We start from the raw sequence: 15,950 nt of genomic DNA on the forward strand, positions 1-15,950 counted from the left end.
CCATTTGAGTTTCATCTTTCTTCATTTCCCCTGTTCTCATTCCCTACCTCTTGCCTGTTTCTTGTCTCCTCTCCTGTCACTCCTGCATTTCCTTCACTGTAGCACTGTTCATTCCCTTCCTAAAATGTTTAGCCAGAAACAGCCAGTTATCCCTTATTAAAATGATAAACAGTGAAATACTTGCATAGTGACCCTTAATGTCATAATTGGGCTTTAGATTTGGAGTCTTTAAATAGAAACACTTTTCTCTCAAATTCAGTGCCATATACTGTCTCCAGACTCAGTTTATTAAGGAAATTCCGTGCCTGAATAGAACATAATTTCAAACCCACAAGATCTATGAAATTTTTATTTGTAAATCAAAGCTTGGGCTCTCCAAACTGTACTTTACAAACAGGCCATATTTCATTTGCTTATATAATTGACATTTGAACTACTGTATCAGGCAGAAAAAAGGAATTAGGACATTATATTTCTAAATTTAGTCAGTCCCCAAGATGCTAGGCATGTGTCATTCTGGCAAATAGTTCACATCTCTCTAAGTGATTTTTCTCATCTCTACAGTGCTTCATACCTAGCATATAGTGTTGGTTTAGAAGTAAACAGCCTTTATGTAGGGGCTTGCTATCTGAGTTCCTAACTTACAAAGGCATCTCTTTTCTACAAGAGTATTTACATAGCTGTTCTAGTGTCTTCCTGAATCAGGGGACAAATGATAAGCAACAGAAAACAATTCAAAGCTCTCTTGGTCAATCTACGTATGCTTCTGCAAATTGCAGGCACGCAGGAAGGCTGCTTCTGTGGCAGATGCAATGCACATAACAATTGCTCCATTTTTATTTTTTTTTTAATTAATTTATTTTTTTTTAACAAAACCAGGAAGACAGGAAATCTATGCAAGAAAAGAAAGGGAAAAATGCTGCATGTATATTGCAGGATGATTGGACGTATTTTTTAATTTTGTTTGAGGAAATAAATATTCTGAAGATTTCCCATACATAACAATTGAATACAGTATCACAAGAAAATCTGTGATCTTTCTTAGAAAATATTAGAAGGCACATACATGGGATGGGTCAGTCTGTCTAGCACCGTGTCTTTTACAATCATCTATTACACCAGTGCTCACTTTGTATCCAAAGACCCCAATGCATTCCCAAAAAATTAATTCCCATTCTAGGAAGTGAAACAAAACCACCAAGACTTTAACTTACATTAAAAATCACTCTGTTTCTTTCTGTTCCCTTGCATATCTGCTTGTTTCATTGCAATGTGCAAGATGCATGACAATTCTTTGGGGATTGTCTTATCATTTGGTTCCAGAAAGTCTAAAGAGATCTGTATACTCCAACATAATTTTTATCTATTTTTATTTCTACTAGAGAATAAATAGCCCCATTCTGCAGATAAACCACATCCTTTCAGAAAAATGCTTTTGTTACTAGGAGAACCTGGTAACAGACACCTGAGAGAGAATTTTCCTCTTCATACGGAGCAACCAGGCCATGTTTTTCCATGATACATTTCAAAATCAAAAATCTTGCATATTGATGAGCTGAAGTGCATAAAAGAAAAGTACATAATAATGCTGTGAAGGGCGGTATTGCTTAATTAAACTACATGCCAATCCTAATTTGGCTATCTGTCATCTTAAAAGAACATCTACAGCATAATCAAAGAAGCTAACATTTGTGAAGACTAAGCACATTCTGGCACATTCTGAATTTTTCTGGAGTTGATTTCAATAGGAATTGTATTAAGGCCAGCAGGCAGGCGGGGATGTGTTAATGCAGTGCAAAGTAATCCTATTCAAAGCACATGCAGCGGCAGCAGCCAGAGAAGTAAGAGGGAGCAGACCAAATACTAATGACCTCTCTGAATGTCTATTCAGGGACATGCCTGTCACTTTGCTAGTTATAAGCAGTGCTCTCCAAAGCATCTGTGGAACTGTTTAAGTCAGTCACTCCAAAGGAGACGTTCAAAAAGTTTATTCAGCAAATTAATAGTTGTTAAGAATTTCTGTTGAGGTTAGTTCATGTCAATTTTCAAAACAGAATTTTGTTAATGAACATTTCTGTTCGTACTTAAATTAGAGAGGCATCTTTTATGTCATACTACAATCGTTAAAGGAAGATCTGTAACCTAACCTCTGTGCTGTGTTGTGGCAAACTCATCTGAGAAGTTGCAGTCTAACTGATACCTTTGAGCTGCAGAAACAGTGTCAGCCTAAGTATTTGTTTCATCTTGATGCTTTGCAGTTTTCCTCTCTTCTTTTCCTGTCTTCCTTGTAGAAAAATGTTGAGTGGAAAAGAGAAAGCGTAATGAAGAACCACTTTTTTTAGCTCTGGATATTCTATACTTTTTCTTCGCACAATATTTTGGGAATTGTAAATCTATATTGATTTTATAGCTTGGTTTATTAAGAAAAAAAAGGTCCCTTTTTGTCCTTTTTCAGTAGTTCTGTACCTCCATGTGAATACCTTCAGCTCACGAATACGCAATTTGTTACTATATATTCACCAGACTTGTAATTTTTCTTCAATTTAATTGTTATATTACTTTTAACATTTCAACAAGAAAATAAAAGGATGCCATAAGATTAGCATTTTCCATGATCCAATCTTTTACAGTTCCACTGGAAATCATTAAAACTGAAAATTCTGTTTTAAGTGTGTGAAACATTTCTACCTATACTAGAAGCAGAGTAACTTCAGAATAATCTCTCACCAGTAATTGAGATCTCAGAATTTTAAACTTGAATTGCTCCAAATTTTTAGAGCCTTTGAAAATGCACTCTGGCTTTTATCTCTTTGAGTTTGGCAAAAAACTTTATCCCTAAAGTCTTTTAAAATGTAAAGACATTTCTAAAGCTTTTATTCATTCCCTATTCATTTTATATTACCTTTAAAAAAAAAAACAAAAAAAAACCCAACAGATAAAGAGCAGGATATGCCTCTTGTATAAGATCAAATGTAACTGGTTTACGGCCTACTATTTGTAGGTTGAATTCAATTTGAAAATAAAGATCTCACATATTTTTATGGAACCAATGTTCTCTGCTAATATGTTTTTCTAAACATACCATGAAAAGTAACAGCAAGATGTTTCATAAAAGCTGATTTTTAAAGTGCGTATACGTCAATGAGTTTTATGGAAAAAGGAAACATTGCCTTCCCAATACTTAGCTTGTTCTAGTACAATAAACAGCTAAAACTTTTTGTAATTATTTGGAATAAAATAAACAATCAAAAACCATGAAGGGCCAGTTATTTTAATGTCCATGTTTCAGAATATTTTACTACAGGATTGTAGAAATATGAAGCTAGAAGAATGTCAAGAGCTTATATTTCTTAGTAAACGGCACATGGTCTGATATCAATACCACAGAATAACCAAGAGGTCTCAGTTCATTTGTAATGAGATTTTTTCCCAAACTGTACATGTGAACACCCTATACACACCCTTTCAGAGCTTCAGAAGTACTCTTTAGTTTAGGTAGCTGATTTAGATACCTAAATCACAATCTTTAATGTAGTTATTTAAAAAAAAAAAAAAAAAAAAAAAGCTTTTATAAAATAACAAGTATTTTATTTATATAATAACAACTATAAATAACAAAATATCTGTCAGAAAAAAAAAAAAGTCTTTCTTTGTGATAGATTAACTTTACCTGATTGCTAAGAAGTCTTTATGTAATATTGTCTCATTTTCCAAGGACTTCAGCTGGCATTTGAGGGTCTCATTAATGACTGAGACAACACTGGACTATCTCATAAGCCATAGAAGACTTTCTGAACTTAGGATCATGACTCCCTAACCTTTTTTTTTTTATTCCTGAACTTGTTGCATATACCTTATAACTTGTGAGTCGGATTGTCAAACCTCTTTATACAATTACCAGGTAAATGCATCTGTACCTCTTGCCTTAGCAACTCAGGTCTTCAGTTTGCCAGATTTAGCTCTGCTAACTACAGAGAGCTATCAAAGACTTCCTTTTCGGAGCTTAAAGCTACAACAATTCCCAGTTAAAAAGCATAAAAATCTCCTAAAGCCCTTCACTAATCATAAGCCAACAGGATATAAATTTAAATCATTTAATCACTTGATGTGCTAGATTCTTTTGCTACACTAACCCAAAATTAATTTGTATCATGGTTATCTTATTGCTTTAGTCCATAAGGTGACAACCTGATATTTCTTGAAAACCCATTTTAAGCAACTTTTCTTTGCCACTTGCTGATTTTTGTTATCTTTTGTAGCTACCTAAAAGTTTTTAATTTCTCTAGGGAATGGGCCAGAACAGACTTCTTTACAAAGCTGCTGATTTCTGCTGCTATGGTGTCTGCTAGTTCTGTAACTCTGAAATTGTTGTTATGCACCAGGAAATAATGAAGAACCAGAAGGAAAGGCTTTATTAGAAGGGTTCTGCATTGAGCCACACACAAGTAGGAGCTGTACTCCAACAAGAGCTAAAGACATTGTACCATGTCCAAGGACTAAGAATGGCAGCATACTCATCTTAGTCGATTTGAGAATTAATACTTCAGTAATACTAGAACCAAACAACGTGAATATTAAAAAGGAATAAATTATAAATGTTAGCAGTAACTATAAACAGAATAGGCAGTTGAATCACTTTACTGGAAATAGGATGGAGAACAGAAGTGTTCTGTGGAAAAGAACTCCAGCACCCCCAAAATAACAGAGTCAGCCTCCCAGGGAAGATCAGATCACCTTCTTCACCTGGATGTCCTCTCATAATGGTGATGGTGGTGACAGTGGCAGTGGCAATGACAGAAGGGGATGAAGGATGCTGAGTTGTTCAAAACAGGAACAAACATTCCATTGAACTCACTCAAGATAATAAGATAGAGGTGACCCATATTATTCAGGTTGAAAGAGGGGGAGAAAAATCACAATTCTCACGTAAGTGTTAAAAATAAAATCTAAATGACTTGTAATGTTGTAGACAGAGGACAGGAAGGACTGAAATAAAGTAACAGTAAATGACTTAAATGTAAAGTCTGTAAGGTTAATATTTTTCCTTTCATTTCGCTTGTTTAATTTATTCATTCCCTGACCTCACCAAGAACTTGAGCACAAAGAGATCGGATATTTTACTGCTATTCCTGTGGTTATAATGTATTGAAATTAACTTGTACAATGTTTGAAGGTTAATTATGAACGACATCATTACTAGTTCATGTATTTGTACATGAACTGCAATCTTCATTATTCATTCTCTCCTGATAATTCCCAGGACTTCCTTGGATTAAGTGTGTAACAAGGTGATTTTCATACCAGTAGGAAAGGTTTCATAGAAAATCACAAGCAGTATGAAATACTGCTATTTGCTTTTTGGTAAATGATACAGAAGACGCTCATGGGAGGACTCTGGGAACAAAGACTGATAGAAGCCTTCCATCAGTTCTAGGATTGGTTCTAGGAAGATTTCATTTGTGGTTTTAGCAAATGCAATTAAAAGCGTTTTCTCTTTTGCCTTTGAAAAGATCCAAATACAAATCCTCCTAGAAGCCTAAGAAAAATTCAATAAATCTCTGTGTGCTGGCCTCTAACTCTAGAATTCTGTTTAAAATTTCCTGTACTCATCTGCACACTCTGTATGTGACCTGCACCTAGCTACTCTACTCCAAGCACCTGTGTTTCTCCCTGTATAGGTGGCAGATAAATTAAATTGAAAACCTATTTTCAATTCCAGACAAGTCATTTCACATGGATTACTAATCCTGCTATTGACAATGTAATGCCAAAACTTACCAAGAAACCATTGAAAAATGTTTATCCACTGGACATAAAATTACACATTTTGGCTTAGAGCTTGGCTGTATCACATGGAGTGCTTCTCCTCTCTTGACATACTACCTGTTTTTTCAGTACTTCCTATTCCCTAAAATTTCTTGCTTTGTTATCCTTCTTTCTCCTAGAAGCATGCAGATTTTCCTGTGTTCACAAAAGGAACTGGTGAAATGTTATCTGATACAGAGTTGGTACATATGAAGGTGAGGAAAGTGCAAGGAGAGACTGCTTAAAACTGCGAGGCAGACAGCTTGTCTGGAGTGCAAATGATAAACCATGCTTATTTAAAGTTTACAGTGAGAATACCCCAAAGGGACATTAAACTGTAGTAATTAACGTCAGGAAACTCTCCCCATGGAAGTACTAGTCATGGTACAATTTAACTCACGAATTGTAAATACCTACATGGAAATCTTGCCATAGATTCACCTACAACTGTTGAGTGTCATTCTCTACCCATAGGCATCTAGAAACAAAACAACAAACAAACAAGCAAATAACAACAACAGAAACAATAATAATAAAAATAATAATAATAAAAACAACAACAACTACTACAACAACAAAAACAGCCAAGATACTCAATGCACCATTTAAATTGCATTTGTCATTCTCTGTTTTCCTCTCTGCTTCTTCCAGTGTTCTCCAGCCCCCAAACATATGTCACCCATGTGAGAAACTAAGTTCAAGGTGCTGGGGCTTCTCTGCTGTGCCAGTGCCTGGTGCTCCTCACCCTGTCTGCATCCCCTTTTCACATTTCCACACATTACCCTACAGACACTGCTCAGAAATCCAGTAACCTCCCTGCCTCGTCTTTCAGCTTTCTTCTCTTTTGACGATGACATTCAATGCCAAATCCTTCTCTCCACTCCCCAACATCATTCTTGTTTTTATTATCTCTGGAGAGGCCTGAGCAGAGGAGAGTCTGTGCTGTCTGCATTGCCAGCCTGTTGCTGGCTTGGATAGGGACAGCAGATGTGATAAGAAGCAGATGAGATAAGTGAAAACACACTGGAAGCAACTAGGGAATGTGCTATTTGCTTCTTCTGCAAGTAGAACATGGAATGTGCTACAGCTCAGGTTAAAGGGCTTTTTATGTGTGTTTGGATTTGAAGAAGCATTTGCCAGTACATACAATTATCAAAGTTTTGTGTAGTTCTGTGGCATTGATGGACTAGAGCCCTTTTTTCAGTGACCTGCTCTGAGGTACAGAGATCGCCATGATTGAAACCTGGATAACATCAAGTGTGAGTTTGACTCAGCCAGATGGACTGTGCCTCCTGCTCCTCTCTAGAGCCTTCCTCAGTTGGTGATGCAAAGCACCATGCCAATATAGTAGCTTTGGAAAATTCCACCTTTAATATGGGAATAATTAAAAATTACCCTTGGGGCATATCAATATTTCTTTCCTTCTTCATCAGCCTTTGACATTTTCACCAGTAATGTGAACTGGAATGAGGAGAAGGTTCCTACCAAAGCCATTACACAGACCACCATGAAAAACTTAAGTTTTGGCAAATTAATATTCTACTGAAAGTGCATTTTGACAAAAACAGTTGTAGCTAGTTCCATTCCAGATTGTGGCTCATAGTAAGAGAACCATCCCATAGAGCATTCTGCAGAAACTGGAAAAATGAATGCCCCGTAAGCATCCACAAGACTAGCTGGAATTTGGACCTCCTCTTGTCCTGAACTATCAAGCCTGTGAGAATGCAGCTACAACAATATTTTCAGTACAAAAGACTGGAGCCGTGTTTTCTTTACTTTAATATTTACATTAGTATCCTGCATCGATCACCAATATCCCATACCAGCAAACTCTTCCAAATGATCACCACATGGCTGCTGACATATGCAATTTCAAAACCAGTTAATTTTGACTGCTTTAGAATGTGTTTCTTAAGGAGAGCTACTAAAATGTGCATTGGTATAAACAAAAGCATTATTCCATTTATTCCATACATGTTAAGTGCCTCTGTCTTTCAATTACAATTACGAAGCAGTAACATTCTGCCAGCCTATCCTCAAATAATGTAAGCTTTCAGTTCTTGGCATAGTACTGGGATAAATAAGGCTCTTCTGTACAAGAACTAGCTTCTACACAAATATTTTGGACTGTTTCCTCGAATCAGTTGATAGTGTCATTGTCAGTTGCAGTTAAATCCCTCTGAAATATTGTGCCATGCATAGATTGTCTGTATTCCTTCCTGCTATATTAAATACCTGAAGATAATTTTTACTACATGTTTTTGAGAGTCACATCTCAGTACATCAAGTGTTGGGTATTCATGTGGTTTCTAAGAAGAAACCACATGAATACCCAAGAATATTCATTTCACTTCACTTTTACTTATTATTCTTGCCACCAAACTTTATAAAATATTTTCCCTTAGCTTGGCTTGGTATATGTTAACTAGAAGAGAACAGAAAAATCGTTATTAAATTGCCCCTAGATGCATCAAAATTTATAAAAGGCGTAAAAAAGCATAAGGTAGGTGTTAACACAGTGTTACAAATAGTGGGTTACAGATGGAAGCATTTATCAGACCTGCTGGAGACCTGAAGCATATGTTTTTATGAAACTTTAGATAGGAGTAATTTAAAAACTGGCTCAAGGCGTATGAAAGATCGTCAACAAGAGCCTTTAACTTCTCTGAAATAAGAGAACTGAGAGATAAAACTACTGATTATGCGCTTAAAGCAAAAACTCATGCAGTATCTGTGAAAGTGCAAAATGTATATTAATTCTCTTTCAGGTCTGGAAAGCCTGAGATTATACCCCTTCACAAGGTAGATGCTTAGGCAACATGAGAAAACTCAGTCTTAAATTTTCCTTTTCTGCCAATGACAGCATCGAATGATTCAGTGGATTTATGCCCCTATGAATTTAATCCTTCAGATTACAGGAGAGATTGCTGCCTGAGGGTCTACTTAAACTGTCTCAGATAGCTCTTATTATGCCTTGGATATGCTGAAAGTCTGAACGACGTGACGCAGTGGGGAAAGGCAGGTGCTTGCACTACGATTTTCTGGTGCTTCTTTATAAACATGCAAGGGCTCACTGAGCCCCCAGATGCTGCTTTCCTGTCCTACCCTGATATCCAGACAGGCCAGGAGCTGCTGGATGAACATTTCTGTAGGGAATGGCTGAACTCTTTGACTCCCAAGGACCCCGATTGCTATCAGCCAGGTCAGCAAGACCGTAATGAAGAAGGCAAAGAGAGCAGGGAGGGCAACTTGCTGGTTCTGCGAGTGACGTTTAGCTGTATGGGCCTCTCTGAAATGCTGCTCTGAGTGCCACACTCAACCTCGCTTGTGGGAAGAGAGAAACAATATGACAGGGATAGCCAGACACAATTTTATATGTGCAAAAATACTAGAATTTGAATCTTTCAGTTAATAAACAATAGACAGACAGACAGACAGACTGGAGCATAATCTTAAGGTTCTGTGTTTCCTGGCCATTTTTAAATATTTCCAGACAATGAAATGGGCCTTCGCAAACTGAATCCTAAGAGCTACTCCTGAAGGTCTGTCTACTGCGGTGTTTTTTTTCCATGTTTTCCAGAGAGGGAGTTTATTCAGTCTTACTCATTTCTCAGTCTGGTACAACAAACTTCCCAGAACCTTAAATTCAGACTTCTGTTCTGTTTTGAAGGTGGTGTGGGGGCAATTCTCCTCTTAGTTTGGCTCTGGTAACCAACAAACTAGACTAACTCATGTTATAAACATATCATGTTTTGGGGAGGCTCTTTTGAGTCCCAGACCACACAGCTGTCTAACAGCTCTGGCTGAGAAGCCACCCCACCTTGGAAGCATCTACAAGGCAGTAGGCATCTTTCTTTTCCCTATTCCAGTTTTTCTGTAGAAGCCTGGGACAGCTCCAGCCTTTGTAGGTAGATGTCCGGTCTGTAGCTAGATGTACATGTCTGGTCTCCCTCGGGTGATGTTTCCTTCCTGTGGATGGTGAATGGATGGAGCATCCTTGGTGCCCCCAGCTTTCAGCAGCCCTTTTCTTACCATACAGGCTTTCTCCCATGCTTGGTTTCCACAGCTCTGATGACAGGTTGGGTCTGCAGCACTTCCATCTCTTGTGACTTTGGGAATGGCTATCACACTCATCCTCAGTTACTAAGCAGTGCCTGCATAAAAGAGCACTAAGGATGCTTAGAACGTGGAGGCAGATGACAGGGGACAACTCTTTGTATCTGTGTAGAGGCTTTACATGCTATGTAAAAGAATGGCTGAGTCCTCTATAAACAACCAGGACTCCTTTTTTCAGCAGTGCCTTAACCCGTATCCTGCATGAGGAGCTTGATTTTTTTTTTTTCTTATATTGCTTCTTTGAAACTCTAATGAATTGAGCAACTCTTTATGAACCTGGCAGACAATCCTGTTTTGACTATGAGCAGCTACAATTCAAGACTGTCAGTTTTTCTGAAGAAGATTACACTGAAACCCCCTTACACTTTGGTGAAAAACTTAGCTTGAAAATACAAATCGTCACCAATGTCCAAGGATTAAAATCCTGAGACTTTGGCTTGCTCAAAGCATTGTTTTCTAGCCCTGGAAGAAGAGCCTAGGACTGTCGAAAGGCAGCAAAAGTCAACACCACCACGACAATATATGAACAGAAAACAGCTACATTTGGCAGCAAACCAGGTCCTGTTCCAATTACATTTTGGAGTATTTTGTATAAGCCATTCAGTCATTAATGAATTCAACATACTGAAAGATGTCTGGCAACCTTTCAGCATTTTTGCAGAAACCTGTATGCCTGCCGAGAGTAAGCCAGAAATCCTTGCCATCTTTAGACATTTTTGTAGAAAGGTGCATGCATAGAACAAACGAACGGTTCCTGTAAGGGCAACCTCAATTTTCTTTCCTGAGTCTTTAGTCCCAAGCTGAGCTCCAGGTGAATCACAGGGTTAAGATGTTCATTTCTTCTAGCAGTCTTCCCAAAGATGTATTTTTTTTTTCTTTTTAGAAGGGTGTTCTACAAGTTTTCTGTTAGCTGCTTTTCCCCAAGTTGCTCTCCATGTTACAGCTTTCTGTGGGCAGAGGAGCTCTCTCCATGTCTGGTCAGACAGGGGAGCGTTACTTGGCTTCAGCTTAATAAAGGGCAGCTACTTTGACTGAAAACTACACTGATTCCTTGTTTAATTTGAACAACAGCATTTTATCTGTGACTTCCATCTACACACAGATACTGTTAGAATTCAGTAAGCAAAAGCAGTCTATACCCCAATTACACTAGTACAGAAACCTCAGGAGCCCTGAATATATTTAATATTTGGAGCAGAAGGACATTTTTGCAGTACTAAATATAAATAAAACCCTCCGCAGAATTACCTAGATCAGTAGAAACAAATTTGCAACAGCCTGGTTAGATATATAAAAACATTATTATTGACTAATTTGGGGAAAGAAAGTATAATGACTATCCTCGGGTCACTTCTGTCTGACAGCAAAAATCAGCATCCATTCCATGTTAACCTTGTCCATGGTCACTAAGCGCAGCCTTGTGCAATGATGTTGAGGCAAGTTTTCAGCCTTTTCCTCTGGAAACACTCTTAAAAGCACTGCCCAGATGAAATGAATATGGGCTGGAGAGGGACCTCTCTGAGAAGATGTGGGCTTGACAAACTCTCAGTACTCAGAACTAGCATGACCACCCTTGTTTTATTGGCTGGCTGTTGTAGGGATGTCTTTGTCACACCTGAAACTTTCATGGTTTCTATTGCAGAAATGACATACCCAGTAGTGAACAGAGCTTTATGATACTTACGTGGTTTGCACAGTAGAAAAGCTGTTAGCACAATTTCCCTAATCACAACATTCATTTATGCAGTGTTCAGCTCCTGTAAAGCCTGCTGGAGGCAGAGGCAGTACCTCCAGCAGTTCTGATGGCAGGGCATGATGCCGTGTACTTAGTAGCTGTGTGTTGTGAGACCTGTGGTATGAGGCATTGAATTCCTTCTGTAGTTGACCTGAGACCTGCAATCACACACATTAATGTGCTGTGTGGTTCATAAGGTTTCCTGGGTGTAATACAGTGTATAGCTAAGGTGATGTCTTGGAGCTGCTGTTGAAAAGCTGGGATGCCGTGTGGGAATGTGTTCGACTGACAAAGTTTTTGACACCATAATGTAAAGTAGTTTGACTCCACAACAAATCAGCCCAGAAACCGGGTTTGGAATGGATCCTTACCAGTACCTCTGGTAATGTTCACGGTGCAGCAGGGAACAGGCACCAAGCCGTGAGTCGTGCCCTGAGCTGTTAACAAAGTAAGTAAGTAAATAAGTAAATAAATAAATAAGGGATTTTGGAAGAACGGCACCTTTAGAGAAGGAGCTTTACTGAGAACTTCACACAGCCACATTTTCCGTGCCACAGCTTTTGAGTTGTGGGGTTGGTTTCTTGAGAGTATTTTGGGTTTTGGGGTGGTTTTTTTTTTCCGAGCATCTGTGATTCTGTGATTCTGTGATCTCCTCAGAGCGAAGCTCACGCCGATGGCTTTCCCTGCCGGAGCGGGCTGCCCTGCGGGACGGCTGCCGTCGAGGAAGCCTCCCTGCGTCCCTGCCGGGGGAAGAAGGATCCCTGCCTCCCTCCCGGACCCGCCGGCCGTCCCCCGTCCCCCCGGGGCTGCCCGCGGGCTGTCGGCGGGGCCGAGGCGGGGCGGGACGGCGGGGGGCTGGCGTCAGGCGGCGGGCAGCCACTGGCACGGCGGCTGCCGGCTCGCCTCGCCTCCCGCCGCGGGGGATAAAGGCCCCGGGCCCCCGCTCAGCTCCGCACCGCCGGAGCCTCTGGGCGGGCAGCGGGGGCCGTGCGGGGCCGCTCCGATCCGAGCCGTGCCGGGCGGCGCAGCCCCCTCCATGCGCCTCGCGGGCGGCGCCGGCTCCCCGCGGGCTGGGGGCTCCCCCCCCGGCAACGGCAGCCGCTGGAGGGCTGCGGAGGGCGGCGGAGGGAGCGGCGGCGGCAGCAGCAGCCCGAGCCCCGAGGAGGCTTGGTCGGGGTCCCCCAACGGCAGCCTGGGCGGCTGGGACCCGTTCGGGCGCGACGAGGAGCTGGCCAAGCTGGAGATCGCCGTGCTGGCCGTCACCTTCGCCGTGGCGGTGGTGGGCAACGGCAGCGTGCTGCTGGCGCTGCGCCGCACGCCGCGCAAGGCGTCCCGCATGCACCTCTTCATCCGGCACCTCAGCCTGGCCGACCTGGTGGTGGCCTTCTTCCAGGTGCTGCCGCAGCTCTGCTGGGAGGTCACGCACCGCTTCCACGGCCCCGACGGGCTCTGCCGGGTGGTCAAGCACCTGCAGGTCTTCGGCATGTTCGCCTCGGCGTACATGCTGGTGGCCATGACCGCCGACCGCTACATCGCCGTGTGCCACCCGCTGAAGACGCTGCAGCAGCCCACCAAGCGCTCCTACGGCATGATCGCGGCCGCCTGGGCGCTCAGCCTGCTGCTCAGCACCCCGCAGTACTTCATCTTCTCCCTCAGCGAGGTGGAGCGCGGCTCGCGGGTCTACGACTGCTGGGCGCACTTCATCATGCCCTGGGGGCCCCGCGCCTATGTCACCTGGATCACGGGCGGCATCTTCGTCGCGCCCGTCCTCATCCTCGCCACCTGCTACGGCTTCATCTGCTACCACATCTGGCGCAACGCCCGCGGCAAGGCGCGGCCGGGGCAGGCGGCGGCGGCGGGCGGTGGGCGGCGGGCGGGGGGCGGCGGCGGGGGAGCCCCGGCCCCGCGGCGGGGGCTGCTGCTCGCCCCCTGTGTCAGCAGCGTCAGGAGCATCTCCCGAGCCAAGATCCGCACCGTCAAGATGACCTTCGTCATCGTCTCGGCGTACGTCGTCTGCTGGGCGCCCTTCTTCACCATCCAGATGTGGTCCGTCTGGGACCAGCGCTTCCCGTGGCTCGGTAGGTGGCGGCGGGGGGCGAGAGGGGGACCCGGGATCAGCCGTCCCGACCCCCGGGGCTGGCCCTGCTGCAGCCCCCGGGGCCGTCCTGCCGGCACCGGCCAGGCTTTGGAGGGGGGAGCCGGGCTCCTGCCCCCAGGGTGCCCCCCTGCCGTCCCACTCCCTGCTTCGGCGCATCCCCAGCATCTCCTTCTGCCATCCACCGGCTGCCGCGGCACGGTGGGGACTGGTTCGGGGATGCCTGTGCCGCTGTTAAATCCGGATGGAGATAGTTGGTGAGCTTCAAATTGTTGCATGAGGCACGACAGGCAGCGTGGTAACATACACCCAGGTTCTTCATAGTGAGAAAGGTGCAAATCAAAACGCTGGAAGTCATTATTTATTTATTTATTTATTTATTTATTATTTTTAAATATACCCAAATTATCACTTACTGCATTGAGAGCATTGATTGCCCCTAATACAGAACTAAAGTCAAAGATGCAGGTTTATACAGAGAAATAAATGCTTGCCGTAGACAAGCAGATGTTTATTTATTATAAATAAATACGTACCTCAAAAATCATAGAAAGAAATGCAGGGCTGTTTGAACATAGGGCTGTTTGGTGGGTTTGTTTGAAGAGATGCTTTAAATCTTCTGGAACTGTACAGCACTACAATTGTACTTCTGTGGTGCTTCAGTCTTTATAAAGAGAGCTAATAATTGATTCCACCATATATTTACAGTACTTGATAATTTAACTAATTAGAAAAAGTAGAACAGTGCAACTGTTCAGTGGCATAGTGCTAACTTCCATTTGTTCTTTTGGTAACATTTGTTCAACCTCTGAACAAATTTCAGTGTGCAAATGTACCCAGCAAAACCCTGTGTTACTGAAAGCAGTGAGAAAGCTGTGGGAATTTTGCTGTTGCTTCCCACAGTAACACTTTTTTTAAGCAAAAATCTGAATAAAAAGTAAGTCTGTTATTAAAATATAAGCACAGACTTACCAACACATGGATAAACACCAGTGGAAAAGGGCTAAAGCATTATTCCGTGTCTGTGGGCTGTGCTGGGTTGCCCCATACTTCTGTCATGGATTTCTGAAGTCTATTCAGAAAAATTCCCATTGAATTCAATGTAAGCTTAGCATAAGTAGGAACTTTCCTGATTATACCCGTATTTGTTTCAAATACCATTGCTGAAGTCACTACCTCATAGAACTGGGATTATTCAGCAACTGCAAAAGAAAAGAAAAAAAGAGTTAGTAAAGCAATTAACTGAAGGCTGAGCATGTTCCTTTGATGGTTAAACCCCTTTGTTTCCCCCCCAGACTCTGAAAACACTGCTACTACAGTCACTGCTCTCTTGGCCAGCCTGAACAGTTGCTGTAACCCGTGGATCTACATGTTCTTCAGCGGGCATCTCCTGCAAGACTGCATACAGAGCTTCCCTTGCTGCCAAAAAGTGAAGCAAACGCTGAGTAAGGAAGATTCGAACAGCAACAGCAGGCGACAGACTTCTTTCACCAACAACAGGAGCCCAACCCACAGCTTGAACACCTGGAGGGAGTCACCCCACTCGAAATCGACCAGCTTCATCCCCATTCCCACCTGAGAAGACACCAGGCAGGAGAAGACACCCACAGCCCGCTGGCAGCGCTCGGGAAGGTTGTGGCAGAGCACTTCAAGCTGGCCAAGGGCACTGGTCGTGGCAGCAAGGAACATCTGAGATGGCCCCAAGAAAAAATGCTCTGCCTTGCTCAATAAGCTCTTCTGCAGCCTGTAAATTATTGTATGAAAGGTATCTGGGACTTGGCAACTTGTCAGGAAGGCATGACAATAATAAAGCAATTATTTTTCTAAATAGAATTTATTATTCATTGTATTTTTTGTTTCTAAAATAAGCACATTGTTTGCTTGCTCACAGCAGTAAAAATAGCAGAGAACATACTTTGGGATAACCCTGCTCTCTACCATTGATGCCTAAAACTTCTTACACAGAGGAAGAAGATGATAAAAGTAAGATCACACTTTAGTCTTAAACACAAACAGGAAAGAGTTGGAAGGAAGTCCAGACTGACCAGGTAAGGAACATGATTAGACAGGCTCTAAATTATTGGGAATCTCATTGATCACACTGCTTTATCCATTAAAGCGATTTCAGAATGTTAGTAATTCTCATTTAATGACAAAATGTAACAACACTTATGAAGGAAAAGCTGTAACTGCTGTCAG

General features: G+C 42.2%; 1 protein-coding gene across 1 annotated transcript; it reads left to right on the forward strand.

Annotated features, from left to right (window-relative positions):
- Window positions 1-12,692: 12,692 nt before the first annotated feature.
- Window positions 12,693-15,330, forward strand: AVPR1A (arginine vasopressin receptor 1A; the record flags this gene model as incomplete). Its single annotated transcript, XM_084281923.1, has 2 exons — window positions 12,693-13,734; window positions 15,047-15,330. 2 exons carry the CDS (start codon window positions 12,693-12,695, stop codon window positions 15,328-15,330), a joined length of 1,326 nt encoding a protein of 441 aa, XP_084138049.1.
- Window positions 15,331-15,950: the final 620 nt, after the last annotated feature.

The sequence above is a fragment of the Netta rufina genome, assembly GCF_964035555.1.
Source record: "Netta rufina genome assembly, chromosome: 1".
NCBI classification, from domain to species: domain Eukaryota; kingdom Metazoa; phylum Chordata; class Aves; order Anseriformes; family Anatidae; genus Netta; species Netta rufina.